The 27,135-nt window shown below is 53.1% G+C and overlaps 2 protein-coding genes across 4 annotated transcripts in view; both read left to right on the top strand.

Annotated features, from left to right (window-relative positions):
- The window catches only part of RNF157 (ring finger protein 157), an 88,952-nt gene extending 68,320 nt beyond the window's left edge, over positions 1 to 20,632 (top strand). Inside the window, exons 10-20 of one of the 2 annotated variants that reach the window (XM_049859036.1) lie at positions 481 to 640; positions 825 to 937; positions 3,596 to 3,834; positions 4,578 to 4,686; positions 4,933 to 5,064; positions 7,312 to 7,423; positions 7,858 to 8,048; positions 8,308 to 8,373; positions 9,400 to 9,448; positions 11,182 to 11,292; positions 16,880 to 20,632. In XM_049859036.1, the coding sequence (XP_049714993.1) occupies positions 481 to 640; positions 825 to 937; positions 3,596 to 3,834; positions 4,578 to 4,686; positions 4,933 to 5,064; positions 7,312 to 7,423; positions 7,858 to 8,048; positions 8,308 to 8,373; positions 9,400 to 9,448; positions 11,182 to 11,292; positions 16,880 to 17,001 (1,404 nt within the window). In that variant the 3' untranslated portion in view covers positions 17,002 to 20,632. The remainder of the gene's footprint in view (positions 1 to 480; positions 641 to 824; positions 938 to 3,595; positions 3,835 to 4,577; positions 4,687 to 4,932; positions 5,065 to 7,311; positions 7,424 to 7,857; positions 8,049 to 8,307; positions 8,374 to 9,399; positions 9,449 to 11,181; positions 11,293 to 16,879) is intronic. The other variant, XM_049859037.1, reaches the window with a different exon arrangement.
- A 1,044-nt stretch (positions 20,633 to 21,676) lies between these two features.
- On the top strand, positions 21,677 to 25,996 carry FOXJ1 (forkhead box J1). Of its 2 annotated transcripts, none has more exons than XM_049859834.1 (3): positions 21,677 to 21,784; positions 22,312 to 22,975; positions 24,756 to 25,996. In XM_049859834.1, exons 2-3 carry the CDS (start codon positions 22,478 to 22,480, stop codon positions 25,512 to 25,514), a joined length of 1,257 nt encoding a protein of 418 aa, XP_049715791.1. In that variant the 5' UTR covers positions 21,677 to 21,784; positions 22,312 to 22,477; the 3' UTR covers positions 25,515 to 25,996. The 2 variants fall into 2 exon arrangements, with proteins under 2 accessions (XP_049715791.1, XP_049715792.1); XM_049859835.1 differs by having other exon boundaries at positions 21,681 to 21,784; positions 22,281 to 22,975.
- Positions 25,997 to 27,135: the final 1,139 nt, after the last annotated feature.

Below are 27,135 nucleotides of genomic sequence, written 5' to 3'. Positions count from 1 at the left end.
ATCTAAGAATTTTGTGTGCAAGCTCTGGAATCATTTAGGTCCCAGGAGGGTACTTTCCTGTTCCTCATTTCATATGGTTATACTTCTTTCACTTTGGCAAAAATAGCCTGGGAGTTGGTTTGGGTTGTTCTTTCCAGCTGTTTCCCAGCTGGGTTCCTTCATTCCTCTTCCACCGTTACCTGTGCAGTCTCCTGGGTCCCTTCAGCTCAGACTGTCAGAGCAGACCAGAGCTGAGCCCCAGAGGGCGAGCTTGTTAGTCCCACCCTCCCAATTTCCTGTAAACATTCCCCAGAATCGGTAAACTCAGTACGTGAAGGCACTTGGTAAACTATAAATAAAAAAAAAAAACTATGAAGTCCAGAGTAAATGCAAGATTTGTGCATATTATTTGTCTCAGCTCCTCAGCCAAGCTGCCTTGTCAATAAAGTGTGTGGCGTGAAGGTCTTTGTGCCATTGGCGAATTTTCTGTTTCCCTGGCAGGTGGCTGAGGACGAAGTGAGTGATAACAGTGCCGAGTGTGTGGTGTGTCTGTCAGATGTCCGGGACACCTTGATCCTGCCCTGTCGCCACCTCTGCCTCTGTAACACCTGTGCAGACACCCTGCGCTATCAGGCCAACAACTGCCCCATCTGCCGGCTCCGTAAGCCCCAGCAGAAGCAGGTGGGAGTGAGGCCGCGTGTCTGCAGACACTGAGACCCAGGCCACTGCTGGGTTCTGGCAAACTGGTGCACGTCTGGGAGGAGCGATACTCCTGGTTTCTGTCTGGGTTCTTGTTCATCCTTTCTCCTGCATCAGGATGTCCTGATTGCCTGCTTTCTTTGCAGCTTTCCGGGCACTGCTCCAGATCCGAGCCATGAGGAAAAAACTGGGCCCCTTGTCCCCAGCTGGCTTTAACCCCATCATCTCATCCCAGACTTCAGACTCAGAAGAGCATTCAGTAAGTCAGGCTCCGAACCACGACCCCCTGGGAAGCAAATGCTCTATAGTCTCCTTGCTGCCTTTTGTCACCTTTCCTTCCTCTTTATGTGACACTGTAGTGTGTGATAAAACCCTGGCACACTGAAGTGGCTGAGATTGTGTTGTGTCAGAACCAACCGATATTACAGCAGAAAATTGGATCCTGGTCGCTACGGCTCCCTTTACCTCCTTGGCCCTTGGTATCTGGTTAATATTTACCACTTCTAGAGCCTTCTGCTAATTGTGCACTCCAGGGGATCTGGCTCTGGAGCTCCCACAAGCAGAAACAAGGGAATGGTTGTCTGGCATCTGAATACAATTCATTATCTTTCTGTGAATGCTTGAAGAAGGTAACTTTTTCTTTCTCCCATTTCTCGGCTTCAGCAGCTGAGAGCCAGCGGACGAAACCACCGACCTTACTTTCACTGTGTGAGCAGTAGTGCTGGGGCCTAGCCTCAGAGCTGGCCCTGACAGCACAGCAGGTACTGCCTTCTGCGGATTAACCTGCAAGGGAAGGCAGCTCTTACTCTGTAAATGGTCTTGGGATAATTCGTTAGCTATTTAAGGAGGAAAATCAGTTTAGTGCTTTACTGCTTACCAGATAATAAATTTCGGAGGGACTAACTAGTTAACTATATTAAAAACCCAGCAAACCAAACAAGACACTAAAAACTGAGAATAAATTATAGATGACTCTTTAGCTGACTTTGGATGGAGGGGACTCTTGAAACGTAAAAGCAATGGAAAACTACAGACAAAGAGAAAAGAACCTGTACATTTTACTACATAAAAAATTTTAAACTTCAAAAGAAGTCGAAAAGCAACCAAAATTAAAAGGCAAAACAATGAATTGATTTTTTAAAAATGTATTCACAACATATATGTCAGAGGGAAGGCTAATTAACATCTTCGATAGCTCATGTGGATAAAAAACATGAAAAAAACAGTAGATGAGTGGGCAAAGGATGTGAACAAGAAATTCTCAGAAGTATAGCTGGCTAACAATCATAGAAAAATAAAGTCCAGCCACACTAAAAATAAAAATGATGCAAATCACAATGAGATGCCATTTTTCACCTTTCAAATTGAACAAAAATTTAAAGACACTCCATGCCAGCAGAGAAGCAATCAAATAGGCTCTTGGTACTGCTAATAGGAGTGTAACTAGGTAGATCATTTTTAGGGTGGGAAAAAAGACAAACACACAAAAAAACAGCTGTATATATCAAGAGCCTTAAAAATATCCATCCTGAGACTAGAGGAACCCCCAAGACTATTGCCCTGAGATACCCTTTCAACCTTGAACTGAAACTACTCCTAGAAGTCACCTTTCAGCTAAATAACAGATTGGTTCATAAAATAAACAGTATCACCTATGAGTACTGTGCTCCTTTAAAAAAAAAAATCGTCTATCTGAGACCAAACGGTCAGCATTTACCCTAAAGCACAGGAGGGGTGCAGAGAAGATCAGGGCGACAGAGAAGCTGGATTAATGTAACCAGAACAACCAGAGTGGAAATACGGAGAATGTTGACACAATGTGGAAAATGTAGCAATGTCACTGAACGATATGTATAGAAATTTTTAAATAGGAACCAGATTTGCTGTGTAAATGTTCACCAAACACTCAATTTTTTTTTAGAAATCCATACCTGATAATCTAAGGTCTAAAAATTTCATAGCAAGAAAGAAATCTGGAAAAGAAAGATTTGTGCACAAGGATGTTCATCAAAGCATTGTTTACACTAGGAAACGTGGGACCAAACTAAATATCCAGCACGAGGAGAACAGTAGGAGCCCTGGTGGTGGTGCAGTGGTTAAGCACTCATCTGCTAATCAAAAGGTTGGCAGTTTGAATCCACCAGCCGCTCCATGGGAGAAAAAACCTGGCAATCTGCTGCTATAAAGACTACAGCCTAGGAAACCGTGTAGGGCAGTACTCCTCTGCCACATGGGGTCGCTATAAGTGGGAATCAATTCGGCAGCATACAGCAACAATAATAGAACAGCTAGGAAACATGTTATTTGAGAAAAGAGGACATATATGAAGAGGTTTCAGAAATAAAAATATTAATGTTTGGTGAAATAAGCAGTTATTATTTACAGTGGATCATAACTATATAAACAGTACAGAGGGAAAAATTGCAAGAAAATACACTAGAATGTTAACCAACGTTATCATTGTCGGGCGGTTTGATTATTGGTGATTTTTTTTCTTTTATGTGTTTACCAAATTTCCTGTGATAAACATGTATTTCTATCATAATCAGAAAAAATAAACATTAAGAAAAAGCTCTTCCGTAAGCAGGCTCTAGGAGCATGCAGTCTTTGACGTTTTATCTTTCCTCTGCCTCTAGCTGCTAACCAAGAGGTCGGCAGTTCGAATCCGCCAGGCGCTCCTTGGAAACTCTATGGGGCAGTTCTACCCTGTCCTATAGGGTCGCTATGAGTCAGAAACAACTCGACGGCAGTGAGTTTGGTTTTGGTTTTTTCTGCCTCTAGTACAGAAGCTGCCTTCGCCAGCACCCAGACCAGATGTAAAAGAAAACACTTTTCCAGTATACAGTAAGAAACATGAGCATGCCACAAGAAGAAGAGTATTTTAATTAATTTTTCAACCTGTCTCTGGTTCCCCTAGTCCTCAGAGAACGTTCCACCAGGTTATGAAGTGGTGTCTCTTCTGGAGGCCCTCAACGGGCCCCTCACACCATCCCCAGCGGTCCCTCCACTTCACATGCTTGGAGATGGCCACCTCTCAGGAATGCTGCCTTCTTATGGCAGTGATGGTCATCTGCCCCCTGTCAGGACGCTCTCCCCCCTCGACCGCCTGTCAGACTGCAGCAGCCAGGGACTCAACCTCAAAAAGAGTCTCTCCAAGTGAGTGCCAGCTCTCAACAACGTTGACTCTGGAATTCTTTGTGAGACACCTTCAGCCCATCTTTCACCCCCTGGGTGCTGGCTCACATCCTGATCCCCAGGGCCTGGTAGACCCTTGGGATCTCCTGAGAATGTCTCAGTCTCACTGAAGACCTGAGGTTAGCCTTTGGAGGGGAAGGAATCCCATCTCTGAAGACAGGAAAACAAGATGGCACATGGGTACTTAGGAGAATTTGGATTAGACAAATCTCTTAAAATAAGTACTTTTTTTTTTTTTAATGGGGATAGAAGAGAAGAGGAGGTTAAGTGCTGTGGAGGTGGAAGCACCATGAAGGTCACTCAGGCGCTGGGGGGCATCACTTAGTATGAGGGCTGAAGGAACTTTGTGATCTTGAACATTTAAGTCCAATTTAGCACAAATCATAATATTTCTGTGGTACAATGCAGGAAGGTATTTTACAGATGAAAATATTGAGATCCTGAAAATGTCAGTGTCTTTTCCCAAGTTCAGACAGCAAGTTACTGAAGGAGCTAAAGCTAAAACGGAGACCTTCTGACCCCCAGAAGAGGTCTCAGTCCATTTCCACTACTTGGTTCCCACCTCCCTATCGTTAAGGTTTGGTTTCCCCTTAATCCTCCCAGCAGCTGTCTTCCTCCGCGAAGTGTGGTTAGTAAGAGCACAGGTGGAGCTCTGGTCTTGCGGTAGGTATTGGATACAGCAGATACCCGCCTGCCTTCTACAGGTCCGTTTCCCAGAATTCTTCTGTGTTGCACGAGGAGGAAGACGAGCGTTCCTACAGCGAGTCTGAGATGCATCTCCCTCAGAGGCGGTCTGCACACCATCTCAGAGAAGTAACGTGCACTTTTCTCCCGTTCTTGGGTATTGGGCTCCGGGCACTTTCCTCCAACCTGCGTGCCTCATCAGGTCCTCTGCTTTCATTCATTCATCAAACACCTTTCTAATGCCCTCTGGGTAGCAGCAGAGGTTTCGTTAGATTCATTCATTCAACAAGGCAGTGAGCCTGTATTATTTACCAGGCACTGTTCTCTGTGCTAGATAGTGGTGGTTCAGTGGTAGAACTCTCACCTTCCATGCAGGAGACCAGGGTTCGATTCCCGGCCAGTGCACCTTCATGCACATCCACCCACCCGTCTGTCAGTGGAGGCTTCCCATCCAGTCCTGTTGTGTATGGGGTCACCACGAGTCAAGAGCTGAATCAGCAGCAGCGAGTAAGGACATTCTCTGTGCTGAGAATAGTAGCAGCGGGAGAACTACAAAATGCCTGCCCTCGTGGAGCTCGTATTCTTGCCAATTGGGGTGGGTTGGGCATTAAAGACAGTAAGTAAAAAATGTGTGTCAGATAGTTCTTAGATAAGGGAGAATGGGCGTGTCAGGGTCAGAGTGGGCCAGGGACGGGACCACGGAGGTGGGAGAGCGAGCCGTGCAGATGTCTGAGAGAGGAGGCTTCCAGGCAGCAAGAACAGCAAGGGAAAGAGCTCTGAGGGAGGGTGTTCTTGGAGCCCCACAGAGGCCAGTGGGAGGCCAGCGTGGTAGAGTGGAAAAGACTGGGATTTCTCCCCATGCATCCCTCCCAGACTTGATTAACCAGAGAGGTTTATTATACACCCTCCTGGCACCATGGTTAAGAGTTACGGCTGCTAACCAAAAGGTTGGCAGTTCAAATCCACCAGCCACTCCTTGGAAACCCTATGGAGCAGTTCTACTCTGTCCCATAGGGTCACTATGAGTTGGAATCGACTCGACAGCACGGGGTTCTCTGAAAGGCGAAGTACAGTGGAGCAGAGAAAGACAATCAAATGGTTCCTGTCATTAGGAGCTCATGGCCCATGAACACCAGCCTCATACTGGCACATACTTGCTGCTCAGTAAATATTTGTTTCCAGAGTCCCTGGGTGGTACAGTTTGAGTCCACCCAGAGGTACCTTGGAAGGCTTGGCTATCTACTTCCAAAAAATCAGCCATTGAAGAATACCCTATGGAGCACAGTTCTACTGACACACATGGGGTCACCATGAGTCAGAATTGATCCACGGCAACTGGTTTTTAAGTATTTGTTGAGTGAATGAATTTTAACTACAGAAAATGATAAGCGCACCCCAAACAAGGACAATAAAGTGCTGTGGCAGAGATGTGAAAGATTATATTAAGTGGAGGAAATCAGAAAAAGTGCTAAGGGTAGCATTTGCGCTGAATCTTGAGAATGGTTAGACGTGAGGAGAAAGGCAAGAGGAATGTTCCAGGGGACAGTACTTGCCCAGGCGCAGAGCAGGAAGCCGGGCTTTGAGCCGACCAGTGATATGGGGAGAGCCTTGCTTCACCAAGGCCCACCTGAGAGAGGGAGGGGGGAGGGGATTCGCCAGGGGACAGACCAGGGGCAGGAAACAGTTCACCAAGCAAGAGCCAATACCTGAGCCAGGCTGAAAAAGAACGCCTGGAGAAAAGCAATGGGTTTAGAGATAGACTCGACCCCACTTTGCACCCTGCCTGAGTCTGGGTAAGGCCTTGTGTCCAGGTAACTGACAAGTGGGGGTCAGGATCAGAAGTGGGAGGAGTGGTTGGGGAGGCAAGGCAGTGTATGTTTGAGGTGGACCGACCTTGAACTCACACCCATCCAATCGGCAAGCCTAGCAGGCGGGGCCCCTGCTGGTGTCTCTTCTTTTGCCTTCAGAAGGAAAGCAGTTCATAATCCTGCGGAAACCTGGGGTGTCCCCAGTGGGATCACCAGGGGCGTGTGGCCCACACTGGGTGACACTGTCAGAGGGGGTGACATCGTCAGAGGGGGTGACACCGTCAGAGGGGGTGACACCGTCAGAGGGGGTGACACCAAAATGACTGTCTATAACATTTTTGTGCAGTGTTTCAGCAGAAATTTATTATTTTTTATAAAAATGTCCCTGTAGCTATAACTTTTTACTTTTTGAACCTTGTAATGCGCTCTGGTCAGAGCTGTTGTTATTACCCAATTACAGCAAGACTTTGAATCACGTGGTTTTGTCCTCCTGTGCCACAAGCACGTGCTGTTCTTTTCGTTGCTACCTGTGTTTTTATAGTGCTGATTTTGTCAAATTCCCTGGTGTTTTAGCTACAATATTGTGGTAATTAGCATGGGGGCGGGTAATACCATGAGTTACCGCACTAGGTAACACCAACCCTGCTGACGCCACTGGATGTCCCCATGTCCCAGCTGCTGGGTGACCTGTGTCACTTGAGCCTCGGCAGCTGCTGCGCCTCAGGCGGAGGTGTGCTGACTGAAGTCAGCTCATCCCCTGGGAGACGCCGTTCAGGCCAGGGATGACAGAAGGAAGAGCAGCTGGCTGGGCTCTGAGTGTCACTCAGTCCCTGAGCTCCCAGCACCCCCTTTCCTCCTCATCCTCACAGAGCCCTTCCTTCACACCCCTCCTCCACACATTTGCCTTGAGCTTACTCACTTTCCCCTTGTGTCCCCCACCCCACAGGAATGTGGCGAGACTCCAGAAAGTGAGAATCTGACCTTGTCCTCGTCAGGAGCTGTTGACCAGTCGTCTTGCACAGGGACCCCTCTCTCATCCACCATCTCTTCCCCAGAAGGTACCTGAGGGAGCGGGGAGCGGTGGGCTTGGGAGCAGCATGTTAATACCCAAGTTGCATGAATGAAGAGGCCCCCCTCCCCCGAGAGGGAAGGGAGGCTTGCTCTCCTGAGATGAGAGGGCGGTCTGTCTGAGCTGTAAGAGTCATGGGTCTTAAATCCTGCCCTACTGTAAGGTTTTCCTGTAACATGAGCAGGAAAAACAAAACTCTGGTTCCTGAGGTTGAGTTCTGAGCTCTGAAATGTAAAGTCACAGAGTCTTGGAAAGCCTTCAATCTCAAACCTTTTGTAGGTAGGGCAAGGTAAGGCCACTACTCCTGGCTGCCTGTGCGCAGGGAGAGAGCACTGCTCCCCGTTAAGCTAACAGAAACCGTGCGACGCCAGTCTCCTGCCTGGTACTGATGCATGGGGTTCCCTTCGACTCTTGTCTCCAAAGACCCTGCCAGCAGCAGCCTGGCCCAGTCGGTCATGTCCATGGCGTCCTCCCAGAGCCAGCACTCCCAGATCAGCACTGACACCATTTCCTCCATGTCCGGCGGCTCCTACATCGCCCCTGGCCCAGAAGAAGAGGGAGAGGCTCTCCCTTCCCCCCAGGCTGCCAGTAGGGCCCCATCAGAGGAAGGAGAGGTAAGGGGAGGGAGACAGGAATCACCTTGCTTCCCTGTAAAAGGTCTGCCAGGGGCTCTGCAGAGCACTCAGAGGAGTGCTGGGGAGAGCAAGGTAATGGTGCTTCACTCCAGGAATTCCTTCTGTGGACTCTCCTGTATCCAGAAATACCGTCTTAGCCCGTTGGGACCAATTTTGTAACTGAAGCTGCGTTGGGTTTGGGTGTGCTCTCTGCTGTCAGGAGAGCTTGGTAGGAGAGCCCTTGATCTTTGTTTTGCAGACGTTGCCACTGGAATCTCCAGATGTCAACCTTGTTGACCTCCCAGCCGAAGAGCAGGATGCAGAGGTAGTGCTCCTGGCGTTGGTTGGGGGTGACCCAAGGGTGGAGAGCTGTGACTCGAAGCCTTCCTAAGTGGCATGCTTGGATTCAGCAAAGGGAGATGTGGTGGAAGCAAGAGTGGCCCAGGCTGAGGTCCAGGGCTGTGGGATAAATACTAGAGGGCAGCAGAGGGCACCCTGACTTGTGGTTGCAGTGATAGGCCTGAAGGGAGTTCAGCAGGTAACTCTTCCATGCCAGACCCTGTTGTTGTTGTTGTTGGGTGCCTTCAAGTCGATTCCGACTTATAGTGACTCCATGTGACAGGGTAGAACTGCCCCATAGGGTTTCATAGGCTGTAATCTTAACGGGAGCGATGGACAGGTCTTTTTCTCTCGGAGTTGCCGGGTGGGTTCAAACCACCAACCTTTCAGTTAGCAGCTAAGCCAGCACGTAACTGTTTGGGCCACCAGGGCTCCTATGCCAGACCCCAGACCTGGAGAATGTGTCCTTCGTTCACTTAGTGGTATTGACACAAGGCGACCCTGTCGCAGATACGTCCTGGCACTGGGGACATGAAGGCATGAGTGACATGGTTTCTGCCTGAACCCCACCCAGGGGGAGGCAGGATGGCAGTGTGGGAAGTCCCTGATGGAGGTGTGGGAAGTGCTGCGGGAGCACCCAGCTCACAGGGGCACTGGAACTTTCTCTTGAGCCGGATAGTCTCACAGGAATATTTGGATAGGGCTTCGGATCCTAAGGGATTTCTGAAGTTTTATGATCAGCTAAGCTATAACCAGGGTATTCCTGGCAGACCACTTCAAGTCTCCATCCGTAATGTGGCTCAGACCTGATCCCTATCAGCCAGCCGGGCCTTCCTGAGCACAGTCTAGCCGGCCAGGGTCCAGCCTTGTGGCATGTTAAACCCTAGTGGGAAGTGCATACTTGTGACGTACACCTGGAGTCAGGCACCAGGAAGATGATCAGCCCTATCTTCAGCCGATCCTTGGACTCACTTGACTGCCGTAGACCCAGAGCATCTTTCTTCTGTCCTAGGGAAATGACGTTCCAGAGGAAGAGGATGGATCTCCCACGCGAGAAGAGGGTAAAAGACCTGGTCCTTTGCTCCTTCTTATGTTCCTTTCTTGGGTGCTCCTGAAAGGGGGAAGAAGGAGTGTGGGTGTGACTCAGTGGCACAGCTCAATGCGTGGTTGCTGGGGGAAGGCTGTCTCCTGGATGACGTATCATAGCAGGATACCCAATGGTCTCAGGGACTTCCCAGCTCTTCTGGGACACAGAGCCCAGGTTGTCAGGATGAGGATGCTGCAGAAGACACACAGTTCTGTGTTCACGTGTAGTAGATCCTGAAGCTTCTCGGGGACCTCCCCTCACCCCCTTCCTGCTGCAGCTTTTCAGCTGAGCCCTGCGGTGCCACTCTAGCAGCCCTGGCGGTTAGTAGAAGCAGGAAGCCAGTTTCTTCCACGTGGAGAAAGGACTATTTGGCAGTCGGTTTGGTTTCGCTTCAGTTGCAAAAACTGTTGACATTTGCTGTAGAAGAGGGATTTAGGAGCCAGCAGACACACTAAAGAGGTGGTCAAGACAGCAGACACACGTTCCTTTAGGAGCTCAGCTCAGGCAGGTGCTCTGTAGGCTGCTGGAATGGTTTCTTTACCATAATTCAGGCCTTAATTCTTTACTGGAAGAAGTTTGTTTCCAGTAAAGCTAGAAAGGAAGGAACAGCCTGCAGAGAGAGGAACTAGGAAGAAGAGGGGCTGGGAAACTCACCCCAGGAAGGAAATCCCAGGTGTTCTGGAACCAGACTTGCTCCCCCTGCTGCTCCGAGGTGCCTCCCTTGAAGGGCACCTCCAAGGCACTTGGGGCCCAGCCTGGACGCAGACTCATCTGCAGATGTCAGCCTAGTTGCTTCTGCTTTAGCACTGGCCGCTGCTTGGGGGGTTTCAGTGCATGTGACCTGACGACTCCCACCTGGCCGGCTGATGGCAAGGATGACACTAAGGCTGTGCCCACCAACCCAAGAGGGGTCTCAGAGGGTCATCAGCCCAGTGCTCAGGACTTCAGAGTCACCTTTGTCGCTTCCCCCATAAAATACCTGGTCCTAAAACATGTAGGGTTGTGGGTTGTTCCCCTGACATGCCATAGCCCACACGTGGATTTATGCTTTCTCCTCTCTCTTTCACCAAGAAAAAAAGGGAAGCTTGAAAAAATAAATTCTAAAACATTCCCCTTCACCTCTTAAATGTCAATCACTTAAAACATACTCGAAATTACAAAATAAATTAAGCCTCAACCAGGAGTAAATCTCAGTTCTGTAAATGTGGTGATTCCGGTCTGATAAGCAGAACTGGGGAACCTGAGACCATTAACTGCTGTCAGACGTATTTACTCATTTTGCAGAGCGTTATGGTCATAAACACACCTGCCCCGCACCAAAGACAGACACAGGCGTGGACAGGAGCAGCTTTGCCAGCCTCATTCTCGTCGGCCTCCCTCTGGCACAGCTCTGTCCTCGGCAGTGGTTCTGTTCCTGTCGAGCCCGTGGGTCCGCGTGGCCCTCCTCAGTGACCTGACTTATTCCCTGCAGAACAATGGATGGAAACGGGCCAACTAGGAACACAGAGCAGGATGGCTTCGAGAACACAGACATACCCACCCAGCCTGATGCCTTTCTTGTCCCCTCTTTACCTACTTAGTTATTGTCTTTTTTTTTAACATGTGATTTGATTTGTGTGTCTCCATCCTTAAGATTTTTATTTTAAGGACAGCAAAGCAGAGGAAAATAAAGCCAGCTCCACGCTAACTGAATTAACTCCGTTACAGGCCAGAGGACAAACGCATTCCTAGGTATGGAGTGTGACAATAACAATGACTTTGACATCGCAAGCGTGAAAGCACTGGACAATAAGCTGTGCTCTGAGGTCTGCTTACCCGGTGAGTGGCAGTCTGCTGAACATGAACTTGGTGGGAGACCATCCGTCTACTCTGACCCCTGCTCTCACCCTGGCCCACCCCATCTCCGGCCCTGCAGTTCCTGGGAAGAAGGCATAGGGTATGCTAAGATGCTAGAAACAAAGGCCCAGAAAAAGTGATAAGGCTTTGGGGGAGTCTTTGAGCTTTTTGCAAAGAGCAACCCCTGCTGTGAGTGAGAAGCAAAAGCCCCTCTCCTTCCATTCTGCCTCACCAGGCCCCTCTGTCAAGAGCATACAGGAACCATGTCAGGTGGCCTGGACTTGCTTTTATCAACAGGAAGTTTGAGGCAGACAAACAACACCTCTCTATGAGGGTCTAGAAAGATAGCCTGAGCCCTTCCAAAGAGAATCCAGAGCTCCTCTGGAAATGTGTTTAAGTTAGGATCAGAGAGGAGCCTGGAAGCTAACTTTCACAGGCTAGCGACTAAGCTGTGCGATCCAGTGAGTCTTGGGTTACCAGTTTTGCTGTACATACTAGACTTGGATCCCAAAGAGGTCAGGGGTCGAGGGTGACTTCGCTCCCTGGAGCCCTAACTTCAGATTTGATCAGGGTGTGATTTGAAGAAATGTGTCTCATGATACTGAACTCTGACTCCAGGGTCACTTCTTATCAAAGAACCGTGTTCATCACGCTCTGAGCACTGGCCTCCTCCGATTCTGCGTGCTCGTTCCACAAACTCCAAGGACAACTTCTTTAGAGTTGAGTCTTTCCCAAGTGGGCTAGATCAGAATTCCCCCTCCTGGTTCCACTCTAGATTGTGCCCCACATTGTGTTGTTTGTAATCCTCTTAAACGTGCCCCAGAATGAAGACTTATTTCACCTTCAGAACAGCCACCTCATGGGTCCAGTGCTTTACTCGCTCAGCGAAGTGGCCGGAGGGGTTGGAACCTCTTGCGGATTGCCACTCTCCATCAGCCGTGTGGGAGGCGCTGGTTCCAGAGACTCAGCCCCGCAAGGCCTGTGGCAGGACAGCTATAATTCTTGGGAGACCATCCTCCAGCCTTTCAAAGGGCTCTTCAGCCGCTTTCTAGTAGTTTGTCCTGTAGATGTTGCCCAGGTCTCTCAATCTTCAGTGAGGCCAAAAGAGGTGGTTTCTGTCCACCTGCCTCTCCACCCTGGGCACAGGGAGGGAGTGTGGCCCCTCAGCCAGTCAGTCCAAGGTACACTTCCCGCCTTCCCACTGCTTACCTTGCTTCTGTCTGTCCATTTGTTTTCCACGTCTTTTTGCCAAACATGAGTCTGTCTGGTTTATTTTCAAATTCATGTGTGTTCTCTAGACTGCGTCTGAAAGTTCATGTTCCCTCTGTGCCACAGTGTCCTCCCTGCCCCGCTCAGCCCCTGACACCAGGCTTTCGGACCTTGCAGACAGCGGGGAGCCTTTTGCTTAGAGCTACAGACAAGGCTTCTATTCCCAACCGGCAAGGGCCTGGAGCCAGTATGCTAAAGTGTTCCCAGGAAAAGTATTTGTGAGAATAAACCGACCCCTGACCAACAAAAATAAATGGGGACACTTCTGTGACAAGGACTACAGGGCGGGTTTGTTTTCAATTGGCATCCTCGGTTGATAACTGGGTGAAGGTGCTAGTGGCCACTCTGCCCTAGCTCTGCCCTGTGTCTGTGGCAGCTCTGTGCTAGTCCTCTCCTCACACTGGGCTTAGGAGAGAAAGCCAAGTTCCTGCCTCCCTTGAGGGCTCCCCCACCCCCACCTTTTTTGGGCAGGGGGAGCTGCTGGGAATTGTTTCAGCCAACCTGCTTGTTGGTATTTATTCCACTTATGGGATTGGGGGAGGGGAGCAAAGCCTGGAAGGAAGAAGCCCTGGGCTTCCTTGTGGTGATTGAGCTGGGTTTCCATTTGGGGTCAGACCAGGTATAAGTCCTTTCAGTGTTCGCTGTATTCTCACCAGAGGCCTCCAGGGCTCTTAATGGGAGGGGGTCGGAGTATCTGCTCTCTGGGGAATATGTTTCTCTGGTTCTGCTGTTAGCATCATACTGGTAGCAAAGCACTGGAGAACTCTGGAAGTATCAGTGGGTCAGTGACAGGAGCTGCCACCTTGGTAGGTCCCTGTGGAATAAATAGGCCTCTTCAGCCCCAGCTATAAGTTCAAATGTCCATCTTACGACTAGGATACTTGTTGGGTGGCTCGGCTTCTCATGCCTGTGGCCAGCTAGTTCCTCATCTGGACAGCCTCTCACGCCTGTGGTCTCTGCTTCAGTCTGTTTCAAGTAGATGCACACTCCTCATGGAGGGCGATGAGAAGTGGAGCCCAGGGGAGGAGCATCCGTGCTCTCCCTGTGCCGAGCACAACCCTCCCACGCTCACAGGTGCTCTGCTGGGAGGCCCAGCTGGTGGCCAGACTGCTCAGGCTCCCTTCCTCACCACTCGTCACCTTTGTGAGATGCTGAGAGGACGCCTGTGTCATTCTGGCCCCTCTTCCCCTAAGAAGCTTCTGGTTCCTCTTGGGCCCCAAGACCAGGGGTCAATTTCTGGTTCTTCACATTGGGCAGGTGGTGTGTTCTGAGGCTGCTTCCAGAAGGTTCTAGCGGACAGGTGTTGGTGGTAAGAAGATTAGAATTGCAAGACCATAATAAGTAGATGTGGTTCCAAAGAACCTGATGGACTATTACACAGGTGGCAGGTTAGTTAGCGCTTGGGGTGGGCGGGGGGAGAAATGATAGTTCTTTAAAGGAAAGCAAAAAAGACAGTTTGGGTCGGTTAGTGGAAACACAAATCTATTTTTAACTGACTGAACTGCACAGGAGTGAACATATCTAGTAGAACCTAAAAATATTTCTGGAGACTGAAATTCAATTTATTCCTCCCCCCTCAAGCTTCATAACCTGAGACAGATGCTACTAGGAAAGTTTTTCATGATGTTAAGAAAAAATCAGAATTAAGTTTCTCTTTCACCTGGAGAGAAGCTGTACAAAGAAAAACGAACTATTATAGCCTTAACATTTACTTAGTGGCTTGGTAGAGGTCACTGGCCTAAATTTTTTCAGGGAAGGGATGTGTACAATTTCCCTAAATGTGCTCCCAAAATCTACCTCTAGAGGTCTCTTCACTCTCCTAGTTCTTTCCCCAAAATGGGAATCCAATGGAAAGTACCTTTATCTTTCTCCCTCAAAGGATTTCAGATCTCCAGGCTCCATTTTCTGGCTGAAGGGCATTGGCTTCGGCCAGACAAAATGGTAGCACTTGCCTCAGGAAGCCTCCCTCAGCATTCCTTCCCGCAGCCAAGCTGGTTGGCTGAACAAGGCTGAGGAGAACGGACGCGGCAGCAGGGTGTTGCTGTGGGCCCTTTAGAAATCTTGTCAGGGGGAAGGGTGCCTCATCTTCGCTGCCAAATCTCCCCTCCCCAGAGTGTGTCAGGAAGCTAGGGAGAGCAGAGACTTCTGATCCATGTCTTGGGTCTGTTCCAGAAGGAGCTGGTTTGGAGCCCTCGTTAAGGGCTCTATAACTAACCGTGGAGTCCGTAGCACAGACTCAGCGATTCCAGCCAGCCTCCGGCACAGCGTCTCAGGCCCACGGTCACGGCGTGCTGGTGGCAGTGATGGAGGTGGTGGTGATGTGGCTGCTGCTGCTGCTTTTACTTCGTGCATGCATGTGTGTCTTCTCTCTCGTTTACCATTTGCTTTTGGTCTTTCCTACTGAACAGCCGCAGCTCCGGAGTCCTGCCCCATAAACATTGAGGAATAGGTATGAGATCTAACAAACTTATAAATGAACTCACAAGTCATTTGGTTTTGGGGTTGCTAAACTGTAAAAGGCAATACTGACTGCCTCGTATCCATCCCATCACACCGAGAGTGCCACCCTTAGAAGGGAAAGGCATTTTTGACCCATGTCCCAGACTCCAGTCTGGGTGTGAAAGATACCCAAGAGTCTCCTGCTCATCTTGTTCCTCTTCCCTTGGGGTCCCCCCCTCCCATGTACTGTTAGAGCTTGAGGAGGTAGCATCACACCAGGACGTTTGCAGTGGGTACCTGCCCAATCCTAGTGTTTCTGCCCTCAAAGGGTTTCGTGTCTTAGGCTGGCCTGACCTCTTAGGCTGACCCCAAGGAGTCATGAGTGCACTCCCTGGAACTTGTGATACAGTGAGCCCTGGGACTACCTCTTGCAGTTGGTCCGTCCGTCCATGGAGTGCACACTATGCTGGACTAGACCCCGTGCTAGGGTCTGGAGACACAGCATGAATAAGACATGCCCTGCCTAGAAGGAGCTTACAGTCTAACGGAGGAGCTTGAGGATTAACGGTCTCTGTGCAGTGTGAGGAGGGGTGGGAGCGCAGGGGGCTGGGGTGCACTCAGGGGAGCCCCTGGACTTCACTGGGCTGAGGTGTACGTGGTGAGGGGAGGGTGCTGGGAGACAAGGCTCAAGAGGTCCACTGTGGCCAGAGGAGGAAAGGCCTTCTGAACCACCCCAAGAAGTGAGGCCTTTACCCCCAGGGCTGGGAAGCCAAGGCCCTACCTTTGCCGGGGAAAGGACCTCTCCAGCTGTCCTGTAGAAAATGCTTCCATAGAGCCAGTCTGTGGACAGGAGAACAGTGAAGAGGAGGAAATCCAGGCGCTAGGTGGTGGGGGTGGGACTGTGTTTCCTACCATGCATTGAGCGCACCCTGTGAGTCAGGTACTTTGCTTACCCCCACCCCCCAAATTATCTCACATAATCTTTAAAGCAATCCCATGAGGTAAGTACTTATCTCCCATTTGATGGATGAGAACACCAAGGCTCAAAGTAAAGTGACTTCCCCAAGGTCAAGCAGTTAGAAAGTTGTAAACAGGGACTTCAGCCCAGACTGGTGTGATGACAGAGTGTAGACATATTAGGAAGCAAGCAAACGAGAGCCCGGATGGACTGACATGAGGGAGAGACACTCGGAGGGTGAAACCTGGGTTTCCTCACACAGGAGCAGCTGCAGATTTGGGGCAGGGTGATGACCTTTGGGGCCCATACCTGTGGGACCCTGAGGCTCTTGGACTAGTGTCTCCTCAGCCTGTTGCTGAGACACAGACAGAGATGGCAAGAGGGCAGGGCAGCTGCCCTCAGCAGACTGGCCTTCTGCAGTATGCCGCTCTGTCCCTGAGCCTGTGGGCAGCTGCTCACCTGGGGCCCATCTCGCTCCCAGTTCCCATGGCAAACACTAACACTTGGGCCCAAATTAACATACTGTTCTCACTCCCTCCACCTCTTCCTGTCCATGGTGGAAATCTCAGCTAGACCCAGTTTCTTTTTTCTTGTTACCACAACATATAGGCAAACTTCAAAACCAAACAATTAAGACATAAAAGTGTGTATCCTAGGGTAAGTTCACAAACAAGGAACTTTTCCATGTTCCTCTCTGACAGTGGCCCCCATGGCAGTGACTGTGCCTGGCCCCATGGAGGCCTCCTCCCAATTCTTTCTTTATGCGAGGTGGCTTGTACACACATAGCTGTTTAGGTAATACATCCTGCCAGCTCCAGGCCGAACTCTTGGCTGCCCGCTGGAGACCCTGTTTGGACCAGGCCAGAGGTCTGGCTCCTGTAACCTTCCTTTTCTCTTCTCCAGGCACCTGGCAGGCTGATGACAACACTGTCAGTCGGAGGAACACCCGGCACCGGCGCTTATCATCCAGCAGCCTGGAGGACCCCGAGGAAAGGCCCTGTGTGTGGGGTCCGTTAGCTGTCTGAAGAGCCCCAGGCCCTGTACCAGGGCTCCCCTGCTGTCCTCGAAGTCCGTCCTGTCCTCACCAGGTCACTGGGCTCCTGGGCTTCCTCATCAAGACATGTGTCGACTCATCCTCACGTGAAAGCTGGATGGTTAGGCCAGCCTGCTCCTTCTCCCAGCTTCGCCTCCTCCTATAACCATGGCCCTTTCCCTTGCAGAGGGACTAGAAGCCCTGCTTTCTCCTGTGGGCTGAAGTCACTCAAACTGTGGCTCATGGGACCCTTTGTGGACTCTCCAGACGTCTCTGATCTTCTGGTGGAGCTGGTTGTTTCTTGTGCACCGTTTTTCTTCCCTTGGGGGTAAGCCCAGAAGACTCAGAGTTTTGGCGGCTTCCGTACAAACACCCATCTGGCATTTTTGGTCTCTGGAACATCAGAAACAATTCAAAACTTCAGTTTGGGTGGGGTTGGGGATGACTCCAGTGAGAAGAGAGCAGCCACATTGCACCATATGTGGAGCCTCCCTCAAAGAGCACTGGGAGCTCCTTCCTCAAGAGCTGTGGTGGCCACCAAAAGGTTGGTTGAAAAAATAGTTCCTCCTCCTAATACCAGAGCTTATCTCCCTTGGCCTTGGTGCCTGTCTGCTTAGGAAGACCTTGAATCTGAGGTCAAGATGATGACCCTTAAGAAGGACCCTTATGATCAGGTGCGTTCACAAATGGCTGGGAATCCATTTCAAGATACACGTCTTCTGACCACTTCTGTGTGCCAGGCACTGGTAGGCACTATCATATATTAGCACTTTCGTCTTAACCACAGCCCTGTGAGGTGGGAGTATTATCCCTATTGCCCCTATCTCCACCCTCTGTTAATAGTTGAAGGAATAGGCTTCCAGCAGTATAGACCTGTGATTCTCAAATCAGTGCCCAGGAACCCCAAAGGAAGTGGTGGAGAGCCTGTGCTAAATCCAGGCAGCAGCCTGGGGCCAGTGGCTGTGGTCTGGGAACTGCATGGCTGAGGCCAGGGCCTTCACCTGGGGGACCCCCTCTCCCTACAAGTTTTCCTCTCCTGCCTTCCAGATCCACTGAACCCGATGGGTGGAGAGGTTGAGTCCCTACTGCTCAAGGAGCCTTCCACAGGCACATTATTTGAGAGATTTAGACATAGTGTCCTTCAAATCATGTGTCCTCACCCTACCCCACCCCAGTGGAACTGCATATAAACCAAAGCCTTGAAAAAGCAAGGCTAGACGAAGCGGAGTCACTCCCTTCCCAACCCTGGTGTTATCAGTGAAGCCCACTAGCTCTTGGAGAGATACTTTGTCCACAGGCTTTTGGAAGATGGTGTTATTTAGTGGTGCATGAGATTATTTGAGAAGCAAAGTTAGATTCAGCAATTCCTTGTGAGGCTGAGGTGTGGACCCTCTTAGTATTGGGCACTGTTACCCTAGAAAACCTTTGCCAGGCTTTTTCCGAGAGTCTTCCTCAAAAAGAGCCCAGCGCCCAGGGGACCCTTTGTACCTTGTGTGTGGCTACAGCCCTGGAGGGAGGGAATGGCCTACACTGCCCTGGTCAAAAATGGGAGGACTGTTGTCCCGACTGAGATGTGACATAGCCAACCCTGGATCAGAGCAGCTGCCTGGAGTTTCACGTCCACCCTCTCTGGAATACCTCAGTAGACTCTGCCGTTGAGGCTTCACTTAATCTTCTTTATTTCCGTCAACATTTTACAGTCCCTTTTGTATTTAACCAGGATAAGTTGAGCAATAACCCCATTTCTGATTTCCTTGAAGTTGGAGTCCCAAAAGCACCAGGCAGTGGGGAGCTTCCCTGAGCCTGGGGCAAGGCACACAGACCCGCCTCCCCTCCCTGCAGGTAGTATTCACAGTGTGGTGTGACCTAGGAGGATCCCAAGGAGAAGCTGAGATGAAGGAGAGTCAAATAAACAGTAGCCACAGGGCCAGGAACCCTAGGAGGAAGCAATTATCGTCACCCCTTCCTTGAGGATCTGGGTCCTTCCTCACGGGATGTGCTTGGCCCTCTCCCAGGACAATCATCAGAAAGGTCCCTGAAGGCTCTACACTGTTGGTGGGACTGTAAAATGGTATAACCACTATGAAAAATATGGCACCTCCTCAAAAAGCTAGAAATAGAAATACCTTATCCAGCAATTCCACTCCTAGGTATATATCCTAGAGAAATAAGAGCAGTGACACGAATAGATATATGCACACCTATGTTCATCGCAGCATTATTCACAATAGCAAAACGATGGAAACAGCCTAAGTGCCCATCAAGGGATAAAAGGATAAATTGTGGTACATACGCACAATGCCATACTACACAACTATAAAGAATAATGATGACTCTGAAGCATTTTATAACATGGATGAATCTGGAGGACATTATGCTGAGTGAAATAATTCAATCACAAAAGGACAAATATATGGCATCCCATGAAAAATCACGAACAGGTATACCCACAGAAAACAATGTGCTTTGCTGGTTACTGGGGGAGGAAGGGGGAACCACTTTCTAGATAGTAACCAAAAAAAAAGAAAAGAAACCGCTGCTGGCAAGTCGATTCCTACTCATAGCGACCCTATAGGACAGTAGAACCGTCCCATAGGGTTTCTAAGGAGCAGCTGGTGGATTCAAACTGCCAACCGCTTAGAAGCCAAGCTCTTAACCACTGTGCCACCAGGGCTCCTTCTAGATAGTAAAAACACTGGTAATTTTTGGTGATGGGAAAGGTAGTACCCAATATGGGTGAAGTCTGCACTTGTCCAAGGTAAATGAAGACACTAAGAAGTACCTAAGAATAAGGGACAATTTCAGTAAAAGATCCCTGAAGGAATCTTAGGGGGAGCCTGGCCTTGGGCCCACTCCTCCTCCTCAGCCCTTAGTAGCAGATAGACACACCTGGGTTAGAAGTGGCTGGTTGATCCTTGTTTCTCAGTTTCTATTTCCTCTTTCTTTTTTTAACCTTGTTTTCATGTAGCTCTTTGGCAAGCAGAACATCCCATGCAAAGGGCCTGTCCCCTAGTCAGCCTGATGGGGACCAGGCCAGAGCCCACCCTATTGTCCCAGTCCTTCATCTGCAGGGACACAGTCATGTCAAAAGCAGATCACCAGAGAAAATGGGGTGGGCTTGGCTTCTAACTGGAGGATACCCATGACCTGACCACAAAGGCCAGGGGCTCCTTCCTGCCCCTCTCTGATGGAGCAAGTGACCCCACCAAACCACTGTTTTCCCTTCTACCCAGTTCCACCAAACCAGAGTTTACACCCACACTGGGGAGGGGGGGCGTCTCCTGGGCACACACCCGCACACAAAAGCTGCCTCACCAGGGAGTTAGGATCCTGACCACCTGTCTCTGGCATGCTGGTTGCTCATTCTGTGCAGGTGTGTGTGTGTGTGTGTGTGTGCCACCATGCATCCCTTACTCCCTGGAGGACGCTCATGGGCACACTACAGTGGGGACATCAAGGACGTAATATTTATGTATTGCTGCATGATTCTCAAAAATGAATAAAAGTGCTTACAAGGGAAGGAGAGCTGCTAACTGGGAAGGTGGCTTATTTGTGAACCGTTCTGTCTGGTTTTCTCCGGTGTTCTTTGTATTTTTTATTTAAGAGACTCTAAAGGTGAAGGAGTGGAGAGAGCAAGAGGTAGGGAAGACATGCTCCAGGGTGGAAGTTACCTGGCCATTCCCTGGGTTTCTCGGGTTTTCTGGGCAGCATCTTCTGGCTCCCCCCTCCCCCAGCTGCTCTGCAGAGGCCAGAGAAAGGCGCCCCACCCCACGCCCTCTGCAGCCGCCTTAAACCGGAGAACTGCCGACACGCAGCCCCTCAATAATTAAAGAGCGGGGAAGTCAGTAACAGGAGGGAGGCCAGGGCAAGGGAGGGGGGCTGGCCACAGTCCCTGGTATCCCTCTACCCCTTAGTCCCTATTGCTTAAAGGTAGGTGAAATTAATGGGGCAAATGACCCCGCTAAGACAACTTGGCAGCCCGTGGCTTTTCTGAGTCTCCCCTGCCGGCTCTGCTTCCTCAGCTACCTGGGAAGGGGAGAGAGCACTTCCGCAGAAACCTCTGGAATGTCAGCTCCTGGGATTGGATAGGAGTGGGTAGGGAGCCGCTTACCGGGAGACACTGGTTGCCCTACCCGCCTCGGTGTGACATATCTGCGGGCATGAGCGGCAGGCGGCATCGTCGGGCACCAGAGACGACATTCGGGGTCGGGAGAGAGGGAAGGCCGCGGAAACATGAGAAAGTGCCACTCGCGGCCCAGAAGCGAGGAAAGAAAACCCCGAGGATACGGTTCCCGATCCTGAGCCTCGCGTCGCCCTCGCGCCCGGCTTGGTCCCAGGCGCCGCCGACACCCAGGGCGGGCGGTCGGGCGGCGGCGGTTCGCGGCCTCCGGCGGGAGCTCGGGGCCCGCGGGCGGGAAGGCGCGGCGCCGGGCGCGGGGGGCTGGGCGGGCGGGAGAGCGCGGCCGGAGGAGGGAGGTCGCGGAGAGTTACCGCCAGAGAGCGTGGCAAGTGCAGATCTCCTAGGAGACGTGCTGGCCAATGGAAACAGCGGAAGCTGTTTATGGGGGCGGAGCGTCGCCATGGCAGCAGGAGAAGCCTTTTGGAGCGGCTACTTAATGCAGGTCCCGGGGCCGCGGGCGCTCAGTGAGGCGCCGTCGGGCGGGGGTACGACGAGGGGCGCTGACCAGGCCCTCGAGCTGGGGGCGGAGAGCCACAGGGGGTGGGAGGAACTTCTTCCAGAACCTTCCTTTGGCCCGGGCTGCGCTCTGAGCCAGGTAAGGGACTGGGAGGGCTGTGGACCAAGGGCAGGGAGGTCGTCTGTACCAAGCCCGCTCTCCCATCCGTCCCCGACGGAAGTGGGGATCCCAGGGGCTGACATTTGGGGAGTTAGGGTAACTCACCGCTCGCTCCCCCGTAACTCTATGCTGTTGCCGTCCTTTCCCGGGACCCCCTCATTCTAATGTCACTTTTCAAGGATCTGACGACCTCCCACTCCCTGCCCCGTCATATTGCTTTCGCTTCGCTCAATTTCCATTTGTTGGGGAGGGTACAGATTTCCCGCTCTTCTGGAAAAAGGGGTGCCCCTACCCTCTTCCCACATTTGGCCAATAAAGTCTCCTCTAAAATGGAGAGAGAGGTAGACGTCCGGGGGCTGGACCCGAGGGCACTGTTTCTGCTTCCCTGACCCCGACACTAACAGGTTCTCTCCAGCTTGGGGGCGATTTGAGCAGAGCCCCCCCCTTACACACACCCTATCCCCTGCGGGTGAAGGAGAGTGCCCAGCCCCCTGTGGTCCCCGCAGGCGACCACTCACACTTCCGGAGGCGGCAGCCCTCAGGCCGCGGGATGGACGCGCGCGTCCGGGCGGCAGTGTAACTGGAGCCGTGGGGTCAGAGACCGGCGAGCGCGGCGCGCCCTTCGGCTCAGACCGTGGATGGTGACCGCCCCCTCGGAGAGCCCTCGCAGACATGGCGGAGAGCTGGCTGCGCCTCCCGGGAGCGGGGCCGGCAGAGGAGGCCGCGCCCGAGAGCGGCCTAGAGGAGCCCGACGCCCTGGATGACAGCCTTACCAGCCTGCAGTGGCTGCAGGAGTTCTCCATTCTCAGCGCTAAGGCCCCCGCCCTGCCCCCGGGGGGCGCCGACCCCCACGGCTACCACCAGGTGCCAGGCTCGGTAGCGCCCGGGTCCCCCCTGGCGGCCGACCCCGCCTGCCTAGGGCCGCCGCACACGCCAGGCAAGCCCACTTCGTCCAGCACGTCGAGGAGCGCGCCCCTGGGAATGCAGGCCCCGCCCCCCGACGACGTGGACTACGCTACCAACCCGCATGTGAAACCGCCCTACTCGTACGCCACGCTCATCTGCATGGCCATGCAGGCCAGCAAGGCCACCAAGATCACCCTCTCGGCCATCTACAAGTGGATCACGGACAACTTCTGCTACTTCCGCCACGCTGATCCCACCTGGCAGGTAGGGGAGGCGCGGGCGGCGGCCGCTCCTTCCCCACCCCTCCCTATGCCCTGATCTGGACTCCGTTCCCAGCACTCCCACCCTAGGACGCCCATCCCAGATCCACCGGTTACTGCGGGGTCGCGGGGCAGCGGGGGCAGGACGAAGGCCGTCGAGGAGGTCCTCCAAAGAGCCCTGTTCTTGGAACTGCCCATCCCTTGCAGAGAGAGAGGAGGGAGAATTCAGGGCGCAGAGAGCCTTAGGGTGCAGATGTTGAGGCTCAAGGGAAGAACTTGTCCTTCATGCAGCAGGCCCAGTCTAAGACAAGGGCTAGACAATGCCTGGAACATAGCCTCCTGGAAGAGATGGGGTGAGGGGGCACAAAATATTCTTATCCCAAGTCCTAGAATTCCTAGACACAGCCTTGCCCAAGGACAGTTTGTCAGGGCTGGACTCCAGAACGGAAGCTGGGGCATGGCCTTCCCCGCCAGGCACTGCGAGGCATGGCCTTTGCTGGCACTGGGGTCGGCGGAGGGCTAGGGCTGTGGGGTGTAAAGACCAGCTGTCCCCACCAAGGAGCATGGGGTCTTCATAGAGCTGCCATCCCAGCCCCGCGCTCCACCCCTGCCCCAGCTTCCTGCCTCTACTCTCCCCACCCCTCTTCTCAGCCAGCCTCCCCCGGGGGACAATTACCTGAGCCAGGTGCTCTCCACAGGGGCTCTGCCTGCCGCTCTGGCTTCATGTTCCAAGTCTCCAGAACCTGGCACAGAGCAGCCAAGGGGCCCTGGCCACCATGTAAACATCCCAGCCTCACCAGGGGGACACTACCCACCTATACATCCCACTGTCCTGGCCCCAGACCCACTCCTCCCCCAGCATGGTTTCCACAAACCAAGTACCTACAAACCAATGAGGCAGGACGGTGGGCTTGAGACCAGACAGACACTGCCCTGAGAGTCTTCCATCGGCTGGATCAGAAGCTAACTGGGGACACAGGCCCCCAAGGACACCCAGGCTGGGCAGGGTGTCTTCCCTGGGTCCCTCATGGGGGCAGGCCACGGCATCCCAGTCCCAAGACATCCTTCGTTTGCTTGGGCTCTGACCGTTAGGCCCTGGGAAAGGAAGCAGAGACCCACATCCTGCCATACCCCAGGCACGGACCTGGGCCCTGGGAATGAGCCTGGGGCCCAGGAATGAGCACTATGCCATTGGCTGAGTAATAATCAACGAAGAGGGCCCTAGAGGGTGAGGGCCCAGGCCAGCAGCTGGCTCAACAAACAAGGAAAGTCACTAGTTCCCCCATACCACATCCCTGCACGTGCACACATGGACAGACATGCACACGCACACACACATACCCCATCGGTCGCCTAGCCCCCTCCTCACCCCACCCACTCACTTCACAAACAGAGCCAACCAGGCCCGGGAATCTGGAGATGGGGTCCAGGCCCTGGGGGAGCTGAGGGCTTTGGCCAGAGGCCTCAAATGGTGGGGTAAGGGAGGGAGGGCAGGTGGTGGGAGGGTTAGGGGGCACTGAGAGCCACCCTGCAGCTCAGGCTCGGATGACTGAGCAAGCAGATATCCCGGCAACAGGGACAAAAGCCCCCGACTGCACTCCCGGCTCCCCGTGCCCTGGCTGGTGTCCCAGCCGCCCAGTCAGACCAGCTCATCCATCCTCCCCTCCTCCTCCTCCGTCAGGGAGGAGATGGCGGGTGCAAGAGAACCAGGTGCCACCCCACCACCAGCCCTTCCCACTGAGCTGGCGGTCACTGTCTCTCTTCTGCTCTCTTTCTGTGCTCAGAATTCCATCCGCCACAACCTGTCCTTGAACAAGTGCTTCATCAAGGTGCCCCGGGAGAAGGACGAGCCAGGCAAGGGGGGCTTCTGGCGCATTGACCCCCAGTACGCAGAGCGGCTGCTGAGTGGGGCCTTCAAGAAGCGGCGGCTGCCCCCAGTCCACATCCACCCTGCCTTTGTCCGTCAGGCCTCACAGGAGCCCAGCACCGCCTCCTGGGCCAGGCCGCTGACCGTCAACACCGAGGCCCAGCAGCTGCTTCGGGAGTTTGAGGAGGCCACAGGGGAGGTGGGCTGGGCTTCCGGCGAGGGCAGGCCTGGGCACAAGCGCAAGCAGCCGCTGCCCAAGCGGGTGGCCAAGGTCCCAAGGCCACCCAGCACCCTGCTGCTGACCCAGGAGGAGCAGGGTGAGCTGGAGCCCCTCAAAGGCAACTTTGACTGGGAGGCCATCTTCACGCTGGATGGAGAGCTGGGCTCCCTGGAGGGCCTGGAGCTGAGCCCGCCACTGAGCCCTGCCTCACACGGCGACGTGGACCTCACCGTCCACGGCCACCACATCGACTGCCCCGCTACCTGGGGGCCCCCGGTAGAGCAGGCTGCCGACAGCCTGGACTTTGATGAGACCTTCCTGGCCACGTCCTTCCTGCAGCACCCCTGGGACGAGAGTGGCAGTGGCTGCCTGCCCCCAGAGCCCCTCTTTGAGGCTGGGGATGCCACCCTGGCTGCCGACCTACAGGACTGGACCAGCGTGGGCGCCTTCTTGTAAGAGGCCAGGCCCCACCCCACCTCGGGACAGCGCCCAAGTCAGGGCCCAGAACTGTCCCCCAGCACAGGCTCATGGACACCCCACCACCGAGGCAGAGTCTGTGCCAGGCCTCCCGAGTCTGGACCCAAGAGGCCACACCGTCCCAGCCCGGGTGGCCTCAAATTCAAGCCCAGGAGGCTGAGAACTGGGAGCCCCGGACAGTGCCTCCCCAGCCCCACACATACCATACACACAGTGTTTCATAGAGCGCCTCTCCTCCACCCCAAGGACTGACCACAGGACCCTGTGCTGTGCCAGCGGGGCCTGAAGTGGCCGGGCCCAGGTGGGGAAGAACAGAACAGAGGCCTCCCCAGAGCACCCCAGCCTCAACACTGCTTCTCTCCCCCCACCCCCCCCCCTTCCCCAGGTCTCTATCCAGAGAAAGTTCCCAGGTACAACAGATACTAATTAGGTGACAGCAAATTAAGCCCTTGGAGGCCTCTCAGGGCAAAGCCTCCCCGGGGTGGGGGGGTGGGGCAGCGGATGGGGGAGGTGGGCAGAGGACAGACGGGGGCAGGGCAGGCAGAAGAGACAAATGCCTGGGAGTGCAGGGGGGACAAGGAGTTCTCTATGCCTCTGGGGTCTTTGCCTGGCCCCATCCTTAGGGGTCAAGCCGAGAATGTAAACGCTAATCTTTACATACTACTTGAAGCTGAGCACAGCGGCAGCAGGAAATTGGGGCTCTGGGTGGTCAGGGGTCAGGGGCAGCCAAGCTGAGGGGGAACAGACAGACTAATGTAGTGCACATAGCGATAGCTAGGACTTAACGGAGGGGAACGCCAAGCTGGCTGGAACCACTGGGACCAAGAGGGGTGGGCAGTGGTCCCCTCCCCTGCCTGCACTTCAGGGGTGGGGTCCTCTCACACTTAGGCTCATGCTGTGTTCCACATCCACTCTTCTGCCCCATGGGACAATTTAACCTTTTTCATGGACAGTTATTTACAATAAAAAAAATTTTAAAATAAAATTTTTTAAAACCTGAAAATAAGCTTGCTCTGGGCTTTTTTGGGAAAAAAAGAAGGGAGGCGTTTGGGGTGGGGGGCAGGGGGCCTTCTCTTCCTGTCAGAGGAGGGCTTGGCTGGGAGGAAGGTGGGGGTGGCTACCGGGGGCCTCCAGAGGGGGCCGTGACAAACTCCCCACAGCCTTACTTTCCCCAGGGAGAACACGAGGGAGAGGTGGCCCTCGGGGGTGCCCTGAGTCCTGGGCCTCAGTGACTCCATCTGCGCAATGGGGAGAACTGCCCACAGCCCTGGGGGGCAGGCGACAAAGCAAGGAGGTGCAGGTCCCTCCACCCTGGCCCCTAGGGAATCACAAAGTCCCAAGTGTGCCCAGAGCCTGTCCCCCACCTCGAGGGCCTGCCCGGGCTCGCCCGCTCAAGCCCTGCGCCAGGCTCGGGCCTGCCTGCACTGCTGGCCTCCCTTGGTCCTCTCCTGCATGGCGGGGTGTGAGGTCAGAGGCCCCAGCTCCCTGGGCCCCCACTACCCACCCTGGTGTGTGCACCCAACCAGTGCCTTCCCTCCTAGGCCCAATGCAGGCTTGAGGAACACCACCGGGAAGTTGGGCTGGGTGCTTAGACCCTTTC

Source organism: Elephas maximus, chromosome 19 (genome assembly GCF_024166365.1).
Source record: "Elephas maximus indicus isolate mEleMax1 chromosome 19, mEleMax1 primary haplotype, whole genome shotgun sequence".
In the NCBI taxonomy this organism is placed as follows: Eukaryota; Metazoa; Chordata; class Mammalia; order Proboscidea; family Elephantidae; genus Elephas; species Elephas maximus.
Note: the sequence above shows the minus strand (reverse complement) of the source record. Positions and strands in the feature narration are given on the sequence as shown.

Coding starts and splice junctions, on each gene's coding strand:
- FOXJ1 (XM_049859834.1), top strand. CDS start 22,478: ATGGCGGAGAGCTGGCTGCGCCTCCCGGGAGCGGGGCCGGCAGAGGAG. Junction 22,976..24,755: donor ACGCTGATCCCACCTGGCAG/GTAGGGGAGGCG, acceptor TTCTGTGCTCAG/AATTCCATCCGCCACAACCT.